General features: G+C 43.2%; 1 protein-coding gene across 1 annotated transcript in view; it reads right to left on the minus strand.

Annotated features, from left to right (window-relative positions):
• Positions 1 to 23,037, minus strand: part of RNF115 (ring finger protein 115) — a 766,070-nt gene that overhangs the window by 515,703 nt on the left and 227,330 nt on the right. Inside the window, exon 6 of the mRNA XM_044079986.1 lies at positions 18,868 to 18,936. Within this exon, the coding sequence (XP_043935921.1) occupies positions 18,868 to 18,936 (69 nt within the window). The remainder of the gene's footprint in view (positions 1 to 18,867; positions 18,937 to 23,037) is intronic.

The raw sequence follows: 23,037 nt of genomic DNA on the forward strand, positions 1-23,037 counted from the left end.
AAAGTACTTGGTTTTTTAAACACTTCATAATTATATGCTGTATCAGGAAAAATAAATAGTTTTTAAAGTTAGTCCTTCCAAACAATTTCAAATCTTTAAGGACATCTACCAAACGCCTTTCCCCAGAAAGGACAATTGCGCTTCAGTTAAAGTCTGAGAAGAATTATTTTTTTACTAAACCTGTTGCTGTCTCTTCCACACCTTCGCCTGATTCACCGGGTTGTTGGTGCTGTGTTAACACTGAACTCTTCCTTTTCTCCCACGACTCCTGGAATGTTTCTTTATAGAAAACGGATTCTTGAGAACAAAACAACTCGCCGTTGACATTTGCGAGGTTGTGCTGCAAGTTACTACCCCCGAAAAAGACAATGGGACTTGTAGCTTTGCTGTCACTTCTTTACATGAAGCAGAACCTGAATCAAGCCGCTTATGAACTTCCACCATAGCTTGTACTTCCGTTCCTGTTTGTAATGGCTAATCCCATTTGATTCATCTGAATCACTGCTGTACTTCCTATGCCTCTCTGTCTCTATAGGCTGCTGTGAACTTACTGTTACTCCTGGCAGAGCATCTATTGGTTGTTGGCCACTCAATATTGTGCTGGATCCACCCAATGCTTCCGATGTACTGCCACTCCCACTGGGCTATGAAAAAAAAAAAAACCTTTCTGAAAGTCTTGCATATCTTTGTAAATTTTTAATTTCAGCTGCTTGTAACTTCTTTTCGTACATAATTATATTATCATGCAGCAAATCTAACTTATCACCTATGATTTCTGCTGGGAAATCATCATAGACTTCATTCTGTAATGTATCAGTCTCAGTTAGGAGTTCGCTTTCGTGCGGAACAAAAAAAAGTCAATCAACAAGGTCATATATTCAGACCCCAATTTAAGGTTCAATACCTGCCATTGCCTAAGCAAATCGGGGAAAGTCTCTCCATAGCTAGACATATTTAAGACTCTCAACCCTCTGGGTATCACCTTATGCTGCAATGACATTTCTAAGTGAAAGTGCTGCCATTGCAGACGCTTAAACTTATAAAGTTTATTCTCAAGTGCTCTGTATTTATTTAAGAAGCTTTCATAGATTTCATTGTGGTTAGTACTCAGTACTGTTTGTGAAATATAGTCCCGGTATTCAATAATGGATTTGTACCCATATCCAAGGGATCGTTCCTGTTTCCTGTAACTGCACAAACAGTATTCATTGGATTAAAGGCCAATTCCACTTCATTATCTTCCACCATGCCTTCTGCCATTCTCAGGTCTTGAAATAACAAATAATAACCAGATATAAATGATAAAAGTCAGGACCCAAGTAAAGCTACCGGTAAAATAAGACAGTAGAATGCAAAAAATAACAAAAATACCGGATCAACACGGCAGGCTGCGGAAAGCACAGTTGTGCACATTTACCATAAATGTAGATGTTAGAGTGTATTCACTGTTGCAGTCATCACATTTTGGTTATCCCTGCCAGGGTAGCCCTTGGCCAGCCCGACTGCTGTCTTGCAAGAAGCTTCTAGGGCATGAAAACCACAGCGCAAGGTGCGTTTAATTACTTGACTTGCAGAATGAACCAACTCTTGTAAATCTTTAGATTCTGCCCAAGCAGGAAAGGAAGACATTTTTTTGTTTAAGGAGTCCCAAGTTATGTTTGCTGGAATTTCAGCATATGGAACTGACAATTCAGTGCTCCGACAGCAAGAGTAGCTGAGGTGTATACTTATTTACCTCATTTGTCCAATGTTCGGGAATCCCTGTCTGAGGGAGTGGGATTCTTAGTAGAGGTTGCTTTAATCCCTTTTGGCCCTTGATAAATGACCTCAGGGTCAGCTGTAGGATTTTTAAAAATATATGAGAGTGTCAGGGGACTTAATAGTACCTGTCTGGTTTTCTGAGAGCAGGAGGAAGGGCATCAGGAGTCAAGCTGGATTTGAGGGAAACATCCTCCACAACATCCAGAACTGGGGGGATGGCCAAGGGTGTGTGCTGAGGAAGATCTAGGAATTCCCAGAGTCTCTTTTTAGACTGAGGGTAGTCCTGACTCTCCCACTGGAAATGCTCCCTTAAAGCATGCGGGGTTTCCCCAAAGGAAAAATCCTCTAGGGGAGAGGCTGAAGGAATGGAATCCTCATAAGTTGAGAGGGGTCGCATGTCTTCATATTCAGATGCATCAGATTCATCTGACTCTTGTTCAGACAAAACTACAGGAGACAGATCTCTTTTCCTTCTAGAGGGGGTAGCTTGGCTTCCCCTGATCAACGTAACATCTTCCGCCATTTTAAGCATTTGAGACTGAGGCAAGGTAGCAGGCGCCTGAGAGTGGGTCGTCTGTTTCTTGGGTGTGGTTCATACCCTGGGCCTAAGAAACTCAGTAGTTTTAGAAAAAATGGTAGTCACGAAAGAAGACGTCAGTTTGTGTCAAGATTCAGTAGTGCGAAGGACTTCCTCGGAAGCTGGTGCCTGCTCAGCAGCTCTGGACCCATCCAAGGTAGAGACGACTGTAGGATCCCTTGTCAAAGAAAAGTTTTGCGACTCTGAAAGGGTCTTGGTAGCAGCCTGTGAATCAACAGAAGCAGGCATCAGGAGCTGTGAAAGCAATTCACTGAGTACCGGAGAACTGACCACTAGCTTAACAGAAGCGTCGTTGGTAGGTTTGGACCTGTACGGTCTCCGTCTTTATCTTCAAGTTTTTTCAGAAGATCTGTCGGATGGGCTTACTGAAGCCATATCAGAATTCAAGGACTGTAATCGAAAATATCTGGCTACAATAACGACCCGACAACTGACAGTTCTGGTGTTGAACAAAGCACAGAAGCGACAACAAGGGATGTCATGGTCTGGGCCTAAAGTGACGCAGTAAGAGTGGAGGTCTCGGTGTGGTATTTGCTTTCCACAGGCGAGACAATTATTAAATTTTTCTGACATTGGTTAGTGCAAGAAAAAAGGATCCCCAACGGGGTGCTTAGCTTTAGAAGACTTAATCTTCAATTTGGTAGATGAAAACTCAGGTAACGGCCGACCGGCACTCGTGCCAACTGCTTTTGCTTCTGGCTCCATGGCAAGAAAGACTGGTGTAATGGAGTCAGCTGCCTTACTTTAATACTACTGATGACCTGACGTCAGTCCTCAAGCTACAGCAACCGACGCAGAAATACTAAGTCTCTGTTATTCGGGCCGGCCGAGGGCTACCCTGGCAGGGATAACCCAAATGTGATGACTGCAACAGTGAAACACGAAGACCATGAATAGCTTTATTATAACAAATAAAAAGGGAGTGCTTTCGCGGTCATCCAACCTCTTCTTCAGACTAAAATTTAAACTCCAGTTTTCAATTTAAAACATCTCTTAGCCAATCACACTTCTGATGCTCATTAATATCAATGAATACTAATGACATCAAAAACATGAACCAAACATACTTCCATGATTAGGAAAAGAAACTACTTATCTAGTTATAATATAAATAATGTAAATAAATAACTGATAAAAATGTCACATATAAAAACTAAAAAATACATGTCTAATATTTATATAAATCATACCACCATATAAAACTAATATTCAGTGTTTAAGTGGTCTAGCCTTTAAAAATGGTTTTAATGACAACATACCATTTAAACCATGTGATTTATCAGCATTAAAAAACAATATCTATTTTTGTTCTGCTGTCCTCTAACATTATTTATATCACCCCCTCTTATTCCTTCTGCTACAACTTCTAAAACCAAGAGTTTGAAAACATGTCCCCAACCTTCCTTAGCAACATGTTGTGCTACTGCCTTTGTCTCTTTGGCATTCCTAATATCCCTATAATGCTCCAATATTCTTTCTTTAAGGGAGAGGTTCGTTCCTACATAAAAAAAGCATAACGTACTAGAGAAATGAAAATACACATTTCTAGTTTTACAGTCAGCATAAAAACTTAAATCAATTTTAAAACCTGCATATGGGTGTGAAGTGTGCTCCTGTATATATAAATACATGCTGTGCAGTTCCTACAGACATATATTTCAATCCTGTCAGATTTTACTACATTAGTATTACTACTAGACTTATAGCATAAATGCCTGTGGTTGCTGAAGGACCACATTTTTTATTTAGGAATAATAAGTCCCTTAACAGGCATTTATGCTATAAATCTAGTAGTAATACTAATATAGTAGAATCTGACAGAATTGGAACATAACATTCTGTGCACATCCAAGGAGTGCAGTAATCTTCCTCACCTGTTCTGAGGATTGGTAAAAATGTAGGCAGATGGATTCAAAGACACATTAGTTACCACCCAGGTATAAAGGAGGGGTTACTCCTTAGGGAGACCCTGTCTTTATGGAAGATAATGAAAGGCTCTACTACTGTCACTAGAGCCTGTAACTCTGTTCTAGCCAAAGTAATAGCCAAAAGATGGGCAGTCTTCCAAGTGAGAAATTTTAAAGAGGCATTAGAGGTTAAAAAGGAAGCAAAGTCAATTTTTCCAGCACACAGTTGAGGTCTCGTGGAGGTGTGGGTTTCATCCTGGGGGGTGGGGGGCTAATGCGAATGACACCCCTAAAGAACAGTTTCAGGAGGGGGAGTGGGAAGATTGGGGGGAGAACAGAATGTGAGCACAGATGGCGGAGGCATGTATTTTCGTGCAGCAGTAGGAGAGGCCATTATCCACTAGACTGGCCAAGTACTCCAGGGATGGCCAAAATGTTAGCTGACCAGTTTTGTTTGTGCCAGTTTGGAGCTATAAGAATGGTCCTTGGGCCCTCTTCACTTATCTTTAGAAGGACTCTAGGCAGAACAGGAAAGGGGGGGGTACGTAAATGAAGAGGTCATTCCATGGCTAGGAGAAAGTATCCATTCTCCATGCCGATGCCCGTCTTTCTTTGGTACAGAATTTCTCCAATTAAGCATTGTTCTTGCTGGCAAAGAGTTCCACCTGTGGGGTTCTCCATTTTTGCACTATGCTGAGAAAGATCTCTCTGTGTAGGTGCCACTCATGTAGGTCTGTCAGGTTCCTGCTGAGATGATCTGCAAGGGTGTTTCTTCCCCTGGCAGACACTGTGCTAGGTGGTGAAGCCCCAGGGAGTGTGCCTCTGTCTATGTACCACATGACTGTGGTGTTGTCCATTTGTACAACCGGAACCTCCGGTATCCATTTCTCTTTGAAGACCAGTAAGCCTTTTAGAACTGCCAAGAGTTCTTTCCAACTTATGCGCCTCCTCTTGCTCGGGGTATCCCACAACTCGTGGATTTAGAGATGTTGGGAACGGGCCCTCCATGTGATGTCAGAGGTGTCTGTGGTGAGGGTTTGCCCCTGAGGAGAGCTTTTGAAGGGAAAAGCCCGGATTCTGGGTGCAAACCTGTACCCACCATGTGAGCACTTGCTTAAGGCAAGGTATCAGGTGTATTTTGGTGTCTAGGAACAGAGTGCTCTGGCACCACACATTCTTTAGATGCTACTGAAGCTCCCTCATGTGTAGCCTGGCTAGTAGCACCATGAGGATACAAGATGCCATGTACCCCAGAGCTTTGAGGAATTTTCTGGCTGTTCAGCACCATTTGCGCTGTAAGTTCTGGAAATAGCTGGTCAAAAAGGCGACTTTGTCCAGGGTGAGGAAGGCTTTTTGGAGGAAAGAGTCCAGGAGTGCCCGGAGGAAAACTGTCTACTTGGAATGACACAGTGATGGACTTATTTAGGTATAGAGTGAACCTCAAGGAGAATAGGAGGTCCTGTGTGAATTTCAGGTCTTTGAGAAGATGACAGGTTTGAGGCCTGTATTAAGGAATCACCAAAGTATGGGTAAATATGGACCCCTTTGATCATGCAGAAAGCAAAGGCAAGAGCTAGGAACTTTTTAAAAACCCTTGATGCAGTAGACAATCAAAGGGCAGGGCTGAAAACGAACGACTGGAGCTTGCTCTGAAGCAAAGAAACCTTCTGTGTGACTCTGATATGGGGGTGTGCAGATAGGAGTCTTTTAGGTTTAATGAAACCATGAATTCCTGAGGGGCTAATATGGAAAGTAGTTTTTGCAGGTCAACATTTTGAATTTTGGTACCCTGAGAAAAAGATTTAGGGGAATATGTGATGGCCTCTCTATCCAAGATATTAAGAAATTTGAGGATCATGGGCAGAGGCAGAAAGGCATAAAGTAATCCAGAAGGCCAAGCATGGCCCAGAGCATCCCTGGGTGACTGTCCTTGAAGGGAATCAAGGTGAAGAACCTGCTGCACTTGTTATGGAGAGTTGCCAACAGATCGCAGCAAGGTTGACCCCATTTATGTAAGATCATGTTAGTCACTGACCGATTCACAGACCACTCATGAGGCATCAGTAAGACTCCGCTGAGGCTGTCCGCTAGAATGTTGTACTCTCCTGGATTGTGCGTTGCAATCAGAAAGCAGCTGGTAGACATTGCCCACTGCCACACACACTGCTTCTTGGCATATGGGGTAAGATCTGGTTCCCCCTTGTTTGCTGATGTACCACACTACTGACATTGTCCATTTGCATCGCAATAGTCCCTGAAGGGAGAAAGCTGTGAAATGCCTGCAATGCTAAAAGGACCACTCTCATCTCCAGGAAGTCGATATGCAGGTTGGTTTTCACTGATGTCCACGTACCTTGGACTGTCTGACCCAGGAAATGGCCCCCTGGGAGGCATCTGGGGGCGAAGGGTCATCCTTAAAGGACCTCAGAGGAATGAAGCCATCAGAGGAGAGAATCTTTGCTCACCCGTGATAGTTTGTTTAGGTAGCTGAGAGGGTGTTGATGTAATGACCACTGGACTGCTAACATCCATTACAGAATTCTCATGTGTAGACATGCTGTTGGTAACAGAGTTATGGTGGCAGCCATGGAGCCCAGAACCCAGGGTATTAGTTTTGATTGAGGAACTGGGATTGCTAAAATCTTTCCAATATGTAGTCTTAGGTTGGAAATCTTGTCCGGAATAAGGAAGGCCAAGGTCTTGGATGTATCCAGATGAGCCCCTATGAAATCTATGTTCTCAACTTGCTCTAGCTGAGACTTTTGCATGTTGATTGTTATGCCCAAGGTTGGAGCTAGTTGTAACTGACAGTCCCCTGGCTCAGATGAGTAGATGCCTGGTTGGAGTGGTTAGCAGCGAGTCATCTAGGTACAGAAATATGTGGAATCCTTGCAGTCCGAGACGAGCTGCAACTATCACCATGCATTTGAACACCCTGGAGGGCTGTGGAGAGACCAAATGGAGTGCTCTGAAATGAAAATGACTGGCTCCCAACCTGAAGTGTAGATACTTTATGGAGTGCCTGTCCATCTTGATGTGGAAGTACGCATCCTTCAGGTCTGCTGACCACATCCACTCGTCCATTTTCAAATGAGGTAGAATGGACTGGACCGTGGCCATCCTGATCTTTGTGTTTTACCCAATTGTTCAGGGATGTCAGATCCAAGATCAGCCTGAGATTCCCTTGTCATTTTTTGGTACTAAAAACAATCTTGAGTAAATGCCTGATCCGAGCTGATGTGGAGGGACGTTCTGACTCTTTTGGAGCAGCTTTGAGATCTCCAACACTGTTGCCTCCCTCGGATTGGGTGCAACATCCAGGAGAGAGGTTTTTGGTTTGGGAGTTTTGAAAAGGGAATGGAGTATCCTCTGAATATGATCCTTTGCACCCACCGATCATTCATGATGGCTAGCCAGGCTTCTGGGTGCAAAGATGAGCACCACCCCCTGAATGCCACTACAGAAAGACATTCGGGCAACCTTTCAGGAGTGCTAAAAGGGTCTGTCCCAAGAAGGAATCCAGAGACCCTTGATTCTGCGGACCCCTCACTGAGAGTGGGTGGCATCTACCATTGTAATCATTTCTCCCTCTGCCTCTGCTGGAATATTCTCCCTGAGATTCCTGAAAAGGACCCTGAAATTTCTTTAACCACACCCCACCCCCACGGATTCCTGGAAAAGGATCTTGGGGGGGGGGGCAGAAAAACAGATTACGATGGCAGACAGGGTCTTTCCATTTTTCTCATTATGGGATAGGCTCTCTAACAGTGGGCCCAAACAAAGAATTTGTCAAAAAGGGCACTGACTAAATACACCTTGAAAGGTTCCACAACGTCACACAGCTGCATCCAAGCATGGTGCCTAATGGCAATGTTGGAACCAGTGGCATTTGAGGTCACCTCCACCACACGGGAGATTACCCTCATGGACGCTCTGGAAACGGACTGTAGAGTGGCCAGTCTGGAGGAGAAAGATTTCCTCTCATCAGACATGGACTCGGGGACCAAGCTAGAGTTTTCTTTGATTAAATCCCTCTGTAGCTTAGTAAAATGGGAAAGGAAGTCTCATAAGATGAAGGTAGACTAGGTGTAAACTCTGGAGTCTATTCATGGTGAGAGATTCCCTGTTAGAGCGATGGACAGTGGAGCTTTCTTGGGCCAGCTCCTTCCTGATGGCTGCCGCAACAACCATGACATCTGCTGGGATTCCTTTAATCAAATGGGATCAGTCAGAGGGAGCACCAATGATTTTGTCTGCACACTTGGGGATAGGTTCTAGTGTCCGGATCCTTCCACTCTCTGCTTGATACCAGATCAACAAGTGCATCAGAAAGGAGGCGGAGAGAGACACTCAAGTAGTAGACAGGCCAGACACAAAAGCCTCTAAGAACACAGTCTCTCTGGGGCAGGGTTTTGGGAAGACCAACCACCTCTTTATAGCAGGATTTCCAAGATGTCTCCAAAGGAGACATCCTCAGGTGGAATCTGGGGGACCCTTCCCAAACATCGGTGTCCTCTGTTACGGATTCCTCTGGGGAATCCAAGTGCCTCCATTTGCACCTTCTCTTCGGGGGAAATCTCCTTAAGAGGGTGTTCTGGGGAGACGTCGGAAGAGATCTGGGATACCAAATGTGGAAGTACTTGCAGGCTTTGCTGGGCTGGCTGTCCTGAGGGGAGCAGTGGTGAGTTCTCAGAAACAGTCTCCAAGGGGGTGAGAGGTGGATCCGAAAGAGTGGGAGCAGAGGATCTCCTGGGCATAGAGAACCCTCCCAATACCTTGAAAGCAGAATGGAAGTTGGATCCAAACCAACAGGTCAAGGAAGAATGAAAATGACATCAGATCAATACTTAACTAATCTCACTGTATTACTGACTGCTTAAAGAATAACTGTTCTCTAGTTAACTTAATTACTACAGCAAGGCAAGATTAGATGTTAAAATGCATACTTCCACAAGGTAAGGTGATGAGCTTCTATCCTAAACTGAATTGAACTCCACTGATAACAGTCACAGATCTTTTATATTGGGTTCCAAACAAATAAAAACTGCTGTGCAAGTTCCATCCTCTCAGTGCTGGTTATAGAATGACATCACATTTGAACACCTGACTCTGGTGCAATACACGCACAGCTTTGCTAAGATTTGTTGCAGTATCTGAAAGCTATAGAACAATTTCAAAAACGAACTCTTACCTTCCAGAATTCTTTGTTTTAACATATACATTTAATTAACACAATTTTAACACAAGCATCAACACAAGTCAGTGCGACAGACAAATTATACAAAATTATTTACAAAACCCCAGCTAACTATGCTGGCATATGCTACACATGCACTGTCCCATTCTCCCTGGCACAGATGGCAATACCTCACACATCATAATACAGTAAAACGAAACATCTGAAAATATGGATTTAAATACTTAGTAAAGGAAAGTAAAATGTCACTAGAAACTCATCAGGAAAGCAAAGAATTAGTATGTAATTTTACATGGGAAATTTTAAATCATTCCCTATCCTCTTACAACATAGAACCTATTAATGTGCAAACTATCAAGTATCACACAATACAAATGAAGCATGGTAGGTTAATTTACAAATGCACAAAAAGTCAGTCTCATTACCAGATGGCCTGGAGATTTCATACTACATTTACAACAGCAATATGAATTTCTGAATTTACAATCAAACTACATTACAGTAATAGTTAGCACACAGAACAGAAAAAAAAATGGCCATACTATTTGACTGCAATGCAGCCTAATCAGTTCTGCTAAAAGATCTAAAACTCTCATAGCCTGTACCATCGAACAGCACTTCCTTCTCTACCACTGCAAAAGAAATATCACTGAGATTGGGAAGAGGAGACGTACATGTCCTGCAAACATGCAAGGTACTTCAGCATACAGAATTGGCAATTCAATGTTCTCAATGCAAAGAAGGCAGCGGTATAAATTTGTTTACCCCAAATCTATCTAATAGTCTACTTTCCTTATCTTAACGGGCCAACTAGACATTCCCTACCCAAGGTACACCTTATGTGGATTCAGTAAAGACTAAGGAGTCAGTCTTCTGAATTTTGCAAAAGGTGCTTGAGAGAGTCAAGCACTCTATAAAACCTGTCTGACTTCCTAACATGTGGTAAATAATCAGGATGTAAAGCAATGTCTTCAAAGACATCATCCAGTACTACATGCACAGGATGATTTTTGCAAAAGGTGCTTGGGAGAGTGAAGCACTCTATAAAACCTGTCTGACTTCCTAACATGTGGTAAATAATTAGGATGTAAAGCAATGTCTTCAAGACATCATCAAATACTATATGCACAGGAGGGACAGCCAGTGGCCTGAAAAAAGGCAGACTCAGCAGTTCCCTATAATGGGTCTGAGGTTCATAGGTTGGTACTAGGCTATCAGCCCTAGGGCCTATAACAAGCCTAGCCATAACAATTCCGTAGCTATTTCTTTCCATACTATTTACTTCCCTGGACCCCTGTCTAGCAGGGGTCCAGTCTAGGTGGTTAGAATTGTTTACCCAAATGAAAGCCTCCTTCATTCTACGAGGGGTATTGCCAAAACAGACGACCGGGGAAGGGGGCAGAAGAGATGGTGTTATCAGAGTCTGAATGTGGACAAGTCTGTGAGGGAAGTTTCCCCAGAAGAGGATAACTCCTCCTCTTCTGAGCTTGAGGGAAAATGAATCTTCTTGAAAGGCCAACTCCCTGCTTCCTTTAGATGGGGAGGCTTCAGGAACAGAAGTGTGGGAGGGCTCTCTGGATTTCATGAAGGCCATGAATTCCTACGCTATTTTTATGAGATGATGTACTTTGGACCGAGTTGAAATGGCTGAGGGCAGAGGTGAAGAAAAAGAAATAGTTGTTTTCGGTTTAGATGCTTGTTTAGAAGGGATTAGCAGGTTACAGTCATCTGACCTCAACTTAGATGAAAGTTTCTGTAGCCGACAGACAGGGTGTCTCTCGAGACCCACAACCTGAACATAGGAAACTTAGGTCTGCTAAGCAACCTTAGACCAACCAACATATGTGTTGTGGAAACAGATGTAGTAGGTAGGCCAGAAACCATGGTGGCCTACCAAGGGGCTGCAACACAAGGTTTGGGCCTAGGAGTTGCTGGATCAGGCAGGTGCAAAGGTGCCTCACCTACGTCGTCAGTTAACTTAGAAACTTGAGCCAGAGCTTTATCGGAAAAGGAAAGAGTCCTTGATTTTTTTTTTGTCTTTCCATTTTTTTCAGAATGACACCAGCAGAAAGTACAGTTTTGTACCTACCATAAATGTAGATGTTCGAGTGTTCACACTGCCGCAGTCATTACACTTGGGTTATCCTGCCGCCAGGCGGTCCCGCAGTCGGCCAGAGTTCCAAAGTCTTGGTCCAGCATCGGTTGCCGTCGCTTCTTCCCTGACGTCAGTGCGCCATGGGTATATAAGATGCATCCAACGCCATTTTCTTCAGTTTTTCTTGCCCCAGATGTCAAGTGCCCCCAAGCAGGTAGGCAATACATATTGCTAATAAAAAATAAACATAAAAATAAAAACAATACCTTCAGTTACAAGCAAATACACCACAAAGGTTGTATAGGATAGAAAGGTATGGAGAAGTCCAGCTAGTCCAGAGGGGATGGAGGGAGGGTAACCTGGACTGCAGCAGTGTGAACACTCGAACATCTACATTTATGGTAGGTACAAAACTGTACTAAGTTCATCGTGTTACACTGCTGCAGTCATTACACTTGGGTAGAATCCCAAAGCTAAGGTTGGGTGGCTGGTCTACAAAGAGTTAGGATTGGCTATGAGGCCCTGCAGAACTGCAGTGGCAAATCCTGCTCTGGATTTAGAGTAAAGAGGCAGGTGGTAATGCTTGGTAAAGGTGTGCACTGAGCTCCAAGTTGCAGCCTCCAAAATTTCCTTGGTAGGTACTCCTCTGAGAAAGGGTGTTGAAGTGGTGCCCTGGTGGAATGTGGCCTAATGTTATTTGGGACTGATTTTCCATGCTGTGTGTAGCAGTAATGAATACAGTGTCCTATCCATTTGGATATAGTCTGCTTTGAGATAGCCTTGCCCTGTGATCTTGCAGCATATGCTACAAACAGTTGCTCAGTTTTCCTGAAAGCTTTTGTTTTGTCCAAGTAGAAGCGTAGCTGCCTGTGTATGTACAAAGAATGTAGAAGTTTATCCCCTTTATTCTGGGGGTTTGGATAAAAAGTTGGCAAATGGATGGTTTGGTTAAGAGCCACACTAGATACCACCTTTGGCATAAAGGTAGGGTTTGTTCTTAAAGAAACCCTGTCCTGATGAAAAATTATAAAAGGTTCCACTGCTATTAATGCGTGTAGCTCTGAGACTCTTCGTGCTGAAGTTACTGCCAGGAGCAGAGCTGTTTTCCATGATAAAAATTTCAGATTGGCTGTACTGGCTGGCTCAAAAGGTGGCAGGGTTAGTTTTTCCAAAACGAAATTGAGGCCCTAAGTTGGTGCTCTCCGGGGCGGTCTTATGTTTTTATCCCCTCTGAGGTACTGTTTTAGCAAGGGATGAGAGAATAGAGGAGGATCCATGTTGTAATGTGCTGAAATGGCAAAGGCGTGGATCTTAATTGATGAGAAGGGTAGGCCTCTGTCCAGCATCTCAGTTAAGTATTGTAAAATCTGAGAAATGTTTGTAACAAGAAGGTCAAGGTTTTGAGCCTGGTTCCAGGCGCAGAATCTCTTCCATTTTTCTGAGTAAGCTTTCCTGGTGCTAGGCCTCCTGGCCTCCAAAATGACATCCATAACAGCTTTAGAGAGAGGTGTTGCCTGTTTGACTAATGAATTTGCCATGCAGCCTGGTTTAGGGTTTTGAGCTGACCGTGCACGATCTGATTGTTTTGTTGAGTCAGAAGGTGTGGAATTTGAGGCAAAATCCATGGTGGGCCTTGAGCTAAGTTCCTTAAGATAGGGTACCAGTGCTGGTGTGGCCAAGTCAGGAGCAATCAGGATCATCTGTGGTTTTTCTTGTCTGGCTTTTAGGAATACCTTTGAAAGGACAGGCAGTGGCGGGAAGGCATAAACTGTTAGGTTTTTCCAGCTGAACAAAAGAGCATCTACTTTCCATGCTTGTTTGTGATAAGTCCTTGTGCAGAATTTTTGTAGTTGGCAATTCAGTAGGGAGGCAAAAAGATCTATGCCTGGGCATCCCCATTTCTGCGTTACCATGCTGAAGATTTGTGGATTCAATTTCCATTCGTGAGGGTCCATGATATTTCTGCTTAGATCGTCTGCCAGAGTATTTTTTCTTTCCTGGCAGGAATTGTGCTTGCAGGTGAACTTGATACGTTAGAGCTGTGTTCCACAAGGTCATGGCTTGCCTGCATAGGGGATAAGAATGAGTGCCCCCTTGCCTGTTTATGTACCACATTACTGTGGTGTTGTCTGTCTTTAATAATAATTGTCCTGGATGCAGGAGGTCCTTGAAAGATGTTGGGGCATTTTGAACAGCCAACATCTCTTTTTGATTGATGTGAAGATGCATCTGGTCTGTGGTACACTTGCCCTGAATGCATTTTCCTGCCATGTGTGCTCCCCCAGGCGTAATCCGACGCATCTGTTGTTAGAGTCTGCCTGGCTGTGGGTAGGATAAAAGGCTGACCCTTGTTTAGGTGACATGCCTGTGCCCACCATCGAAACTCCTGTTGTAGGCAGGGAATCATTGGTATTACTGCTTCTAAACTGCGAGAGTGTTGAGTCCAAACACTTTTTAGGTACCATTGTAATTTCCTCATATGCAGTCTGGCATATGGTATTAGTAGTATGCAGGATGCCATGAATCCCAAAGCCTGCAGAATTTTTCTTGCAGGGAGATGGGACTTTATTGCCAGTAGTTGAAAATATTGAGTTAGTTGAACTTGTTTGTCTGGCGTGAGGTAAGTCGTCTGGGCCGTTGTATTTAAGCTGGCACCCAGGAATATAATCTGTTGTGAGGGCACTAGTTTTGACTTCTTTTCGTTTACTGTGTACCCTAGAGAAATTAGCAAATGCCAGATGCTGTAGAAGAATGCCCTTTGGGTCTCTGCTTGAATGAGGCAGTCGTCCAGGTATGGATATATTTGAATTCCTTTTTGTCTGCAAAATGCAATTATTGGTGCCAGGCACTTTGTGAAGACCCTGGACGCAGTAGATAAGCCAAAGACAGTGCAGAGAATTGATAGTGCATTGTACCAGCTTTGAATCGGAGGTATCTTCTGCAATTTTGTCTAATAGGGACATGCAGGTATGCCTATTTGAGGTCCATAGTAACAAGCCAAGCCTTCTTGCCCAGCATGGGTAGAAGCTGCTGTAATGTCAACATTTTGAATTTTGGAATATCCAGGTAAGTATTAAGAATTGAAAGGTCTAGTATGGGCCTCCAGGCCTTGTCCTTTCTGGGGACCAGGAAGAGTCTTGAGTAAAATCCTTGTCCTTGTTCCTGCTGTGGTACTTTTTGAATAGCTCTCATGTCCATGAGGGCTGAAATTTGTTTTTGTGCCTCTGCCCATTGATTTTGTGGCAGGTCTGGCATTCCTTTTAGCCTTGGTAAACTATGAAAGTTGAACCTATAACCTTGAGACACAATATTCAGAACCCATTTGTCTTGGGTGATTGTTTGCCAGTTTTGAGAAAAAAGTGCTAGTTTTCCCCCTAAGGGGGCTTCCAAAAGGGAAGTGCTTGATGTATGAAAGGGAAAGTCATTGTGACTGTTTCCTGTAAGGTTGAGACTTGTCCTCACCTCCTTTTGGGGTTGAGGTGCCCCACTGTCGTCTGTTTGAGCCTTGGGGTTGAGATCTGCCTCTTGGGCATCTGTATCTGCCTCTCTGTGGCCTGTCTGACACTGGAAAAGACCAATTCTTTGTTGGCCAATTTCTGCTAAATCGAGGTGGCTGTACCTGTAAGAAATCCTTGACTGTTTGCATAGATTTAGCTTTATCCTCCATTTTCTTTAACACCTCTTCTGCCTTAACACCAAACAAGGTATCATGCTGTAAAGGAGCATCCAATAATTTTGCCTTAACATGATCAGGTAAACGCCGTTCTTTTAACCAAGCATGTCTTTGAATCACAGAACCTGTAACTGCGGCTCTACAAGAGGCCTCTAAGGAATCAAAACCACATTGTAGAGTATGTTTTCCCACCTGTTCAACTGCATGCAATAAATCCTGCATTTCTTTACAATCAGGAGCTTCTGAGCTTGCAAGCATTTTCTGTTTCAACTGAGCCATTAAATATTGTTGGTACTTAAGCATGTGAAACTGGCAATTTAAAGCTCTTACTGCTAAAGTTGCAGAAGTGTATACTTTCTTCCCCCATCTATCCAAAGCTCTGGAATCTCTGTCAGAGGGTACTGGATTTTTTGCAATGGAAGCCTTAACCCCTTTTGGACCCTGGGAAATAGTTTCTGGATCAGCAGAAGGGTTTTTATAAAGAAACTTGTGAGAGTCAGGGACTCTACAATATCTATATGGCTTGGCTGGTGCAGGGGGCAAAGAATCAGGAGATAAGCTGGATTCAGAGAACACATCATCCACAATATCTAGCACAGGCATAGCCAAGGGGCCTGTGCTGAGGCAATAAAAGGAAATCCCAGAGCCTTTTCTTGGATTTCTGAGTAATCCTGACTTTCCCAATGGAAATGCTCCCTCATGGTATGTAAGGTTTCCCCAAAAGAATAATCCTCAGGAGGAGAGGCTGAAGGGATAGATTCTTCATCATCAGAGTCCTCATAGGGGGGTAGACAGTATCCCTGGTCTGAAGAGGAATCAGGAAATGGAAACCTGATCAGAGGAATCAGTCTGTATCCTGCCTAGGCCTTTTCTCAGGAGGGGGATAGGAACCCCTGATTAGAGTAATGAGGTCTTCGGACATTTTAAGCATCTGTTTCTTAGGCATGGAGGACTGTCCAGGAGAATGCTGTACGTGTTTCTTTGCCTTTAATGATACTTTTGTATTGGCTGTTGTTTTAATAGTAAGCTGCGAAGGTCTGAAAACACCCTCAGAAGCCGATGCCTGCTCAGCGGCTCCGGACCCATCTGAGGGATTAGTTTCCGTAGGCCCAATACCTTGAGTTTTCAAGAGGCCTAGTTGTCTCCACGTGGGTGTTGGAGGCGGCCTGTGGCTCTGAGGTAGCGGGTGTCAGGGGCTGCGAAAGCGCCTCACTGAGAACCGGCGACTGTCCTAGAAGAGGTTTCGTCTTCGGTTTTGGACCTCGGATGCCTGTCTTTATCCTTGTCCTTGCGTTTTTTCGGTATTGCGGTAGACAGCTGATCCGACGGCATAGTATAATTGAACCTTCGGCCAAAGTAGTGCAAAGCAAAATCAAAACGTCTTTTTATAGTGCGTTTGTTAAATCTAGCACAAAACCGACAACTAGTGACATCATGATCAAGGCCTAGACATGGAATACAGTAAGAGTGGAAGTCCTTATGAGGTATTTGCTTCTCACAAGAAATATAATTAACTTTTTCTGACATCGGTCTGAGGCAAGAAAAAAGTTTCCCCAACGGGGTACTTAGCTTTATTGAAGACTTCTGATCTGAAATTAGACTTTGAAAATCTCAGGAATAGGCCAACCGGAACTTGCGAACTGCTTTCAGACACTGCGCGGCAAGAAAAACTGAAGAAAATGGCGTCGGATGCATCTTATATACCCCTGGCGCACTGACGTCAGGGAAGAAGCGACAGCAACCGACGCCGGACCAAGACTTTGGAACTCTGGCCGACTGCGGGACCGCCTGAGAGCAGGATAACCCAAGTGTAATAACTGCAGCAGTGTAACACGATGAACATCCTCGTGGTTGTGAAGACCAAGTGGTACTTGTGGGTTACACAACTACCAATGAAACAGAAACCAAGGACCCATATGGATGGCTAACAACTTGGCCCTACTTTTGAGGGTTTTTTGCTTGGAATTTAGCACAGTCAGGACAATTAGAGATGTGCTGAGGGCCCCAGTAAAAAAGACAAAATGAGTGAAAAATCTTTATGTGGGATTTCCTTCCCACACTTCAAACAACTGCTGATCTTTTTAAACAATAAATTAATACAGAAAAATCCTCAATGGGGTACTTATCTGACTGGAAGGAGATGATACTCTGGAAAAACAGACTGATCAGAATGCAAGTGCTATGGACACATGTGACGCGCATAGGACTTAACTATAAAGAACTAAAGATGGAGCTGACTGATGCCTTTCTTATACCCTGGCATCTAGATGTTAGTCTTTGGATGTCTGTTGGCCAGGGATGATGCAAACACTCCAGAAATTGGGCAGACTGTGGGTTTCTGCATAGCAGGAAGACTCAAGATCACTAGTGCAACACTAACAATGAACAATCGCAAGTCTAGTAGGCGAGTCAAAGGGCGAGTGAGTGTCGTCCATGGTCCTAGGCTCTTGTTTCTTATTCTTTTTGTGCTTATGTAAATCGAACTTGGGACAACCAGTGGATGCCATAGTAAGTGATTACACTGATTCGTGCCTCAGAAAAGGAGCTAAAAACTCTGCTTTACACCCAATAGTTCTAGTGATAACCTAGCACAGAAATGACAGTTAGGGACATTGTGGTCTGGGCCTAAGCAAGTAACACAAAGTGTATGGAAGTCTGTGTGGAAATTGTTTACTACAACAGACACAATTATTAACTATCTGACATGAGTCAAAGAAGAAAGAAGTTCCCCAACGGGGTCCTTATCTTTTTGACAATGTCTCTCTGGTGTTGACCAGTTGACCAGCCAACGCACTTAACCTGGTTTGGGCTCCAGGGGGAAGAAAAGACTGAAATGATGACACAGGCTGGCCCTGTTTATACCAGAGTGTACTGACGCCAATTAAGCCGTCCACCAGCATGTGAGGCGAAATACGTTGCTCTGGTAGTCAGGCCTGCTGAAGACTTTCACAGCAGGAAATCTCAACTGTCAAGACTAACAGTTGAACACTAAGAACATATTCAGTACAATACAATCTACAGACATTTTAGAATATCCCAGAGAAAGGCAATCAAGATAACAGAAAACAGCGATTCATAACGCAGCAAGTGACAGCGGGCTGAAACACTGAACGCAGAAAAGAAAAGGAATGCATTTCCTCATAATGAAGCAATATACAGTATATATCTGAACAAACAAAAATCAATTATTCAGAAAGCAGACAATAACAACAGTGTTTTTAGTTCACTGCTGTCCTGTGCACTACAAAATGAAATTAATCTTTGTCCAACAGCAGCACAGAGACAAATCCGAGACAAAAGTGCCCATTCAAAGTGTCAAGACTACAAAGACAAACAATGTTCACTGCAGTGCCTCATGATAATGGGTCAATAAGTCTCTCTCTCATAATGGGAAACTATAGTGCTCAAAGTAAATGCAGCAACTACCTAAACATGTATCCTGTACTCTTGTCATCAAAGGCAGGGAAGGCAGACATCTAGGTTTTATAGTTCCCACAAACATATAACATGCTACATACTAGATTACCAACAGACAACAGTTAACATGAATGAAAATATCTGGATTGTACTGATACACAGAAGGGGGCAGGTAACCACCTTAAGTAGCACTAATATAAAAAAAATGAACAAACTCACCATGAAAACGGATGTGACCCAGGAAGTCCAGAGCTTGCAAACAGCCCTGCAAACAGCTGCTGTATGATTCTGGAAACACATATTGCAATGTAGTGGTGGGGGGATGGGACAGAAAAGTATGAATTACTAAACATATATCAACAACAAATTATATACAAGAGTAAAATCAAATTTCCATACACTACAAAAACATACATCCTTTGCAATAACTGACAGTTTTGATATTCTCTAATAGATCATTAACGTGAAGACAAACAGTTTTCACTTCTATGACAGCCTTATTTACGGACATCCGTCAGCCTACACTAAAAGCAGGGCAATTTATAAACTGATGCAAATCAGACAGTTTGATTCTAGGCAATATACACTAAGCCACCTGCACTTCCCTTCAACAACCCTTTTGCTGAAAACAATTTACTAATCAAACAAGAATGTATTCACATTGCTGCCCCTTCTGAAATATAAATATTTATAGCATATATTCATAACAATCTATAAAACAGCAACAAAAACATTTGAAGTACATTTCTGTGAAGTAGCACACAATTTTAAAGGGAAGACATCAATCTGTACAGTGAAACTGCATTTGAGCTTACTCACTATGTGAAGCTCTAGCAAGTTTTCCTTGACAATGCTTTTCCTCGTCAGCCAGCCAAAATTCTCCCAGTGGTTTGACAAAGCAGAAGCTGGAGGCTACAAATCTTCAGCTCTTAAATAAAAACTCTGACTTGTGAAAGGGAATCCTTCGGGTAGGCGAAAAGATCCCAGCAGAATGCTTAAAATGTAGGACACATTCTGGCATAAACAGCAAGAAAGTGAGAAGGGCTGTACTGCAGTCAAAAGGTGTATTAAATTCTTGCTTACAACTGACAAGTTACAGCTGAGTAGGGTACTCACCATAACTGAGGCCTCATTCCATTTCTGTTAAATTCTTTACTTATTTTAATGAGCCCTTGTAAAGGGGACATGTTTTGACACGTTTCTCCATCAGTAAATAATTCTTCCCTGCAAAGCCTCTCTTGGTTGGCTGACTGGGCTGCCACTCACTGTTCCTGAAAAGAGTGATTGCTAACCTAGAGTGCAAAAAAGCGGCAAGTCAGTTTGGCTGCACAAACAAAAATCACAAGTGTTCACACTCAAATGTGCAAACGCTTGCGTGCAAAAAACGTGATCAAACATCGTTGTAACAATAAAAAAAGTGTTTGCCCCTTTTACCACCTCACAACATTTGGGGCTGTGCCACTCCATGTCAGTGCATTAACTCCGAGCAAAGATTACCTTTCCTTAGAGTAATGAAAATTCTTCAAGATACCATAATCTTGGAATCTGTATACAAGAATAAAAATGTAGAGCAACGCTGAGCAACGCTAGAACTTCACAGAATGAGGAAAGTATTAAACAAAACAAAAAAGAAACTGAAAAGTACTGTAAGGATCAGAAAAGCAAACTGTGAATGCAGATCAGTTTCTGAAGCACAGGACAACTTCCAATTTCTTCTTTAGCTATGTTACAGAACTATGAAGAAACTAAATACTCTGAAATTTTCCTTAAAGTGATCCCCCTCCAATCCCAATGACAGTGTGACCATACTAGCGAATAAGTAAACTTTACCTCCAAAACCCTTCTCAAACACCACTAATCCCAGATCCCAGAAAACCCTTACACTCTTCATCATAACTAATGCACATGCTCTTAAGTTATCAAAGTTCACTGGTCCTGACAACATACCTGGGTGCTTAATAAAAAGCATCAGACATACTTTTGTCAAATTTCACCTTAATTTGTTCACCCTAAGCTGAACCACAGACTACATTCCAAATTCTGTACCTCCAATGTGGTGGTGTCTCCACAATGGTTAGCCCTACCCAAACACTGAGAACTTTAGGAGTCTGGTCTATAATGCTATGGAGCGTATTATAAGAACTTCATTAATTATGATAATGTAGAATCTCATTGGGCCTGACCCACAAAAATCTGTCTCCTTCAAGGAGAGATCATGCTTCTTAAATCTTATTAATTTCTTTGACAGGGTCATGCAATCACTTCACAGTGGTCATACCGTTCATACAGTTTACCTCGATCTGGCCAAGGCATTCAGTACCATACCTCAAAATGAAACTGTAAGAAAACTGAACCTGCCTAAAACATATATCCATATCAGGTAAGACAGATATCCAATTGTCTGTAAACATTCACATACTTAATGGAGTCACAGACACTGAAACCGATCGACATACGCAGCCTTTCCTGTTATGGCTACTTAAATACTTTTTTTCTCATACATAATCCCTATACTGGCAACATCAAATAATTCCTATACTAGCAACATAAAACAATACTCCTCCCTACAAAATGAAGTTGTCAGGGACAGGGACTGACAGTTCCATCCCCTTTGTTCACCACATTGCAAATGTCAGACAATCCTTTTACTTAGCACAACTAATAGCCAAGGCTATATCATCCAGATCTAAAAAGATCATCATTCCCTTATATTAAGCAGAAGGCCAATTATAGACTATGGTGCCCCTTTTGGAATGGGGCTCACTCAACATATCAAACTAAAGAAGCTCCAGAGGTTTAGCCAAGGAGACTTCAAGCTTAAAGACCCTGAGCTACCAAAAAGGCTAGAAGCTCAGACCTTCTACTTCTTCAACAGCAGCTAGACAGAATACAATGGAAAGATAGATTCATTATGCAGCACCTTCCTCATCTCTCAATTAAAAGTGTACTTGTGTACACTTTCCATAAATGTAGATGGTGGAGTGTATTCACTGTTGGTTATCCCTGCAGTCGGCCCGAATACCAGACTCACTGTTTTTCTGCGTCAGCTGCTGTTGCTTGCTGGCTGACATCAGGTAGCCAGTGCTGTAAAGAAAGGCAGCAGACACCATTACATCAGTTTTTCTTGCCCTAACCAGTCAGAGGCCCAAGTAAATATGGTAAAGGTGGCCTCGGTGGCTACAAGCCACAGTTAGAAACTTATGTCTCCCTTAAAGAATAAAGATACAAGGGGGAAGGAAGGTGGGAAACCAGGACTGCAACAGTAAATACACACTAACATCTACATTTATGGTAAGTGTACACAACTGTACTATGTTCTTAGTGTTTCACTATTGCAGGCATCAACTTGCGAGAGGATTCCCAAAGCTGAGGAGAAGGGTGGTAGGATTAGTACGAGACCTAGAAATGGGTCAGCAAGCCCTGCAGAGGCAAACCCTGCCCTAGCCTTAGAAAACAGAGGTAGGTTGCAATGCTTGGTAAACTTATGGACAGAAGTCCAGGTGGCAGCTTCGAGGAAGTCCCTGGTGGGAACTCCTCTGAGGAATGCCATGGAAGTGGAGGCTGCCCTAGTGGAATGGGTTTGAACAGACTCAGGGAGGGTTTTCCCATGCAAAATATAGCAGAAATGGTTTGTTTGGAAATGGGCTTCCCCTCTGCCCCTGGGGCAAAGCTGATAAGTAGTTGGTCTGTTTTCCTGAAGGGTTTAGTACGGTCCACATAGTATCTGAGCCGTCTGTGCACATCGAGCGAGTGCAGAACTCTTTCCCCCTTGTTTTGAGGGTTAGGAAAGACGGTGGGTAGATGTAGGTCTGGCTAAAAGTTAGATTAGATACCACCTTGTGCATAAAGGAGGGATTAGTCCTCAGGGAGACTCTGTCTGCATGGAAGATGAAGGGCTCAATGGCCATCAGTGCCTGAATTTCTGAAACCCTTCCGGCTGAGGTGATAGCTAGGAGAAAAGCAGTCTTCCATGAGAGGTATTAGTTCTGCTGAAGCAGAATGTTCGAAGTGTGATAAAGTTACTTTTTCCAAAACCTAAATCAAGTCCCAGGCTGGAGTGGGTGGCCTTCTGGGAGGTATGACATTAGAAGCCACTCTGAGGAATTGTTTAATCAAAGGACGGGAGAACAGGGGCTGTTCTGTATCAAAATGAGCTGAAATGGCTGAGTGGTGGATTTTAATAGAGAAGGAGAAGCCACTATTAAGGAGCTCCACTAGGTAGTCCAGGATAAGAGGGATGGAAGGTTGTGAGGTAATGCTCCCCTCTGGACTGGCTCCAGAAGCAGAATCTTTTCCATTTTCCTGCGTAGAATTTTCTGGTGCTGGGCCTTCTGGCCTCTGTGATGATGTCTAGGACATGTTTGCTTAACAGGGGCCCCTTGTTTGCCT

Source organism: Protopterus annectens, chromosome 8.part0 (assembly GCF_019279795.1).
Source record: "Protopterus annectens isolate FY-2018-M chromosome 8.part0, PAN1.0, whole genome shotgun sequence".
NCBI lineage: Eukaryota > Metazoa > Chordata > Ceratodontiformes > Protopteridae > Protopterus > Protopterus annectens.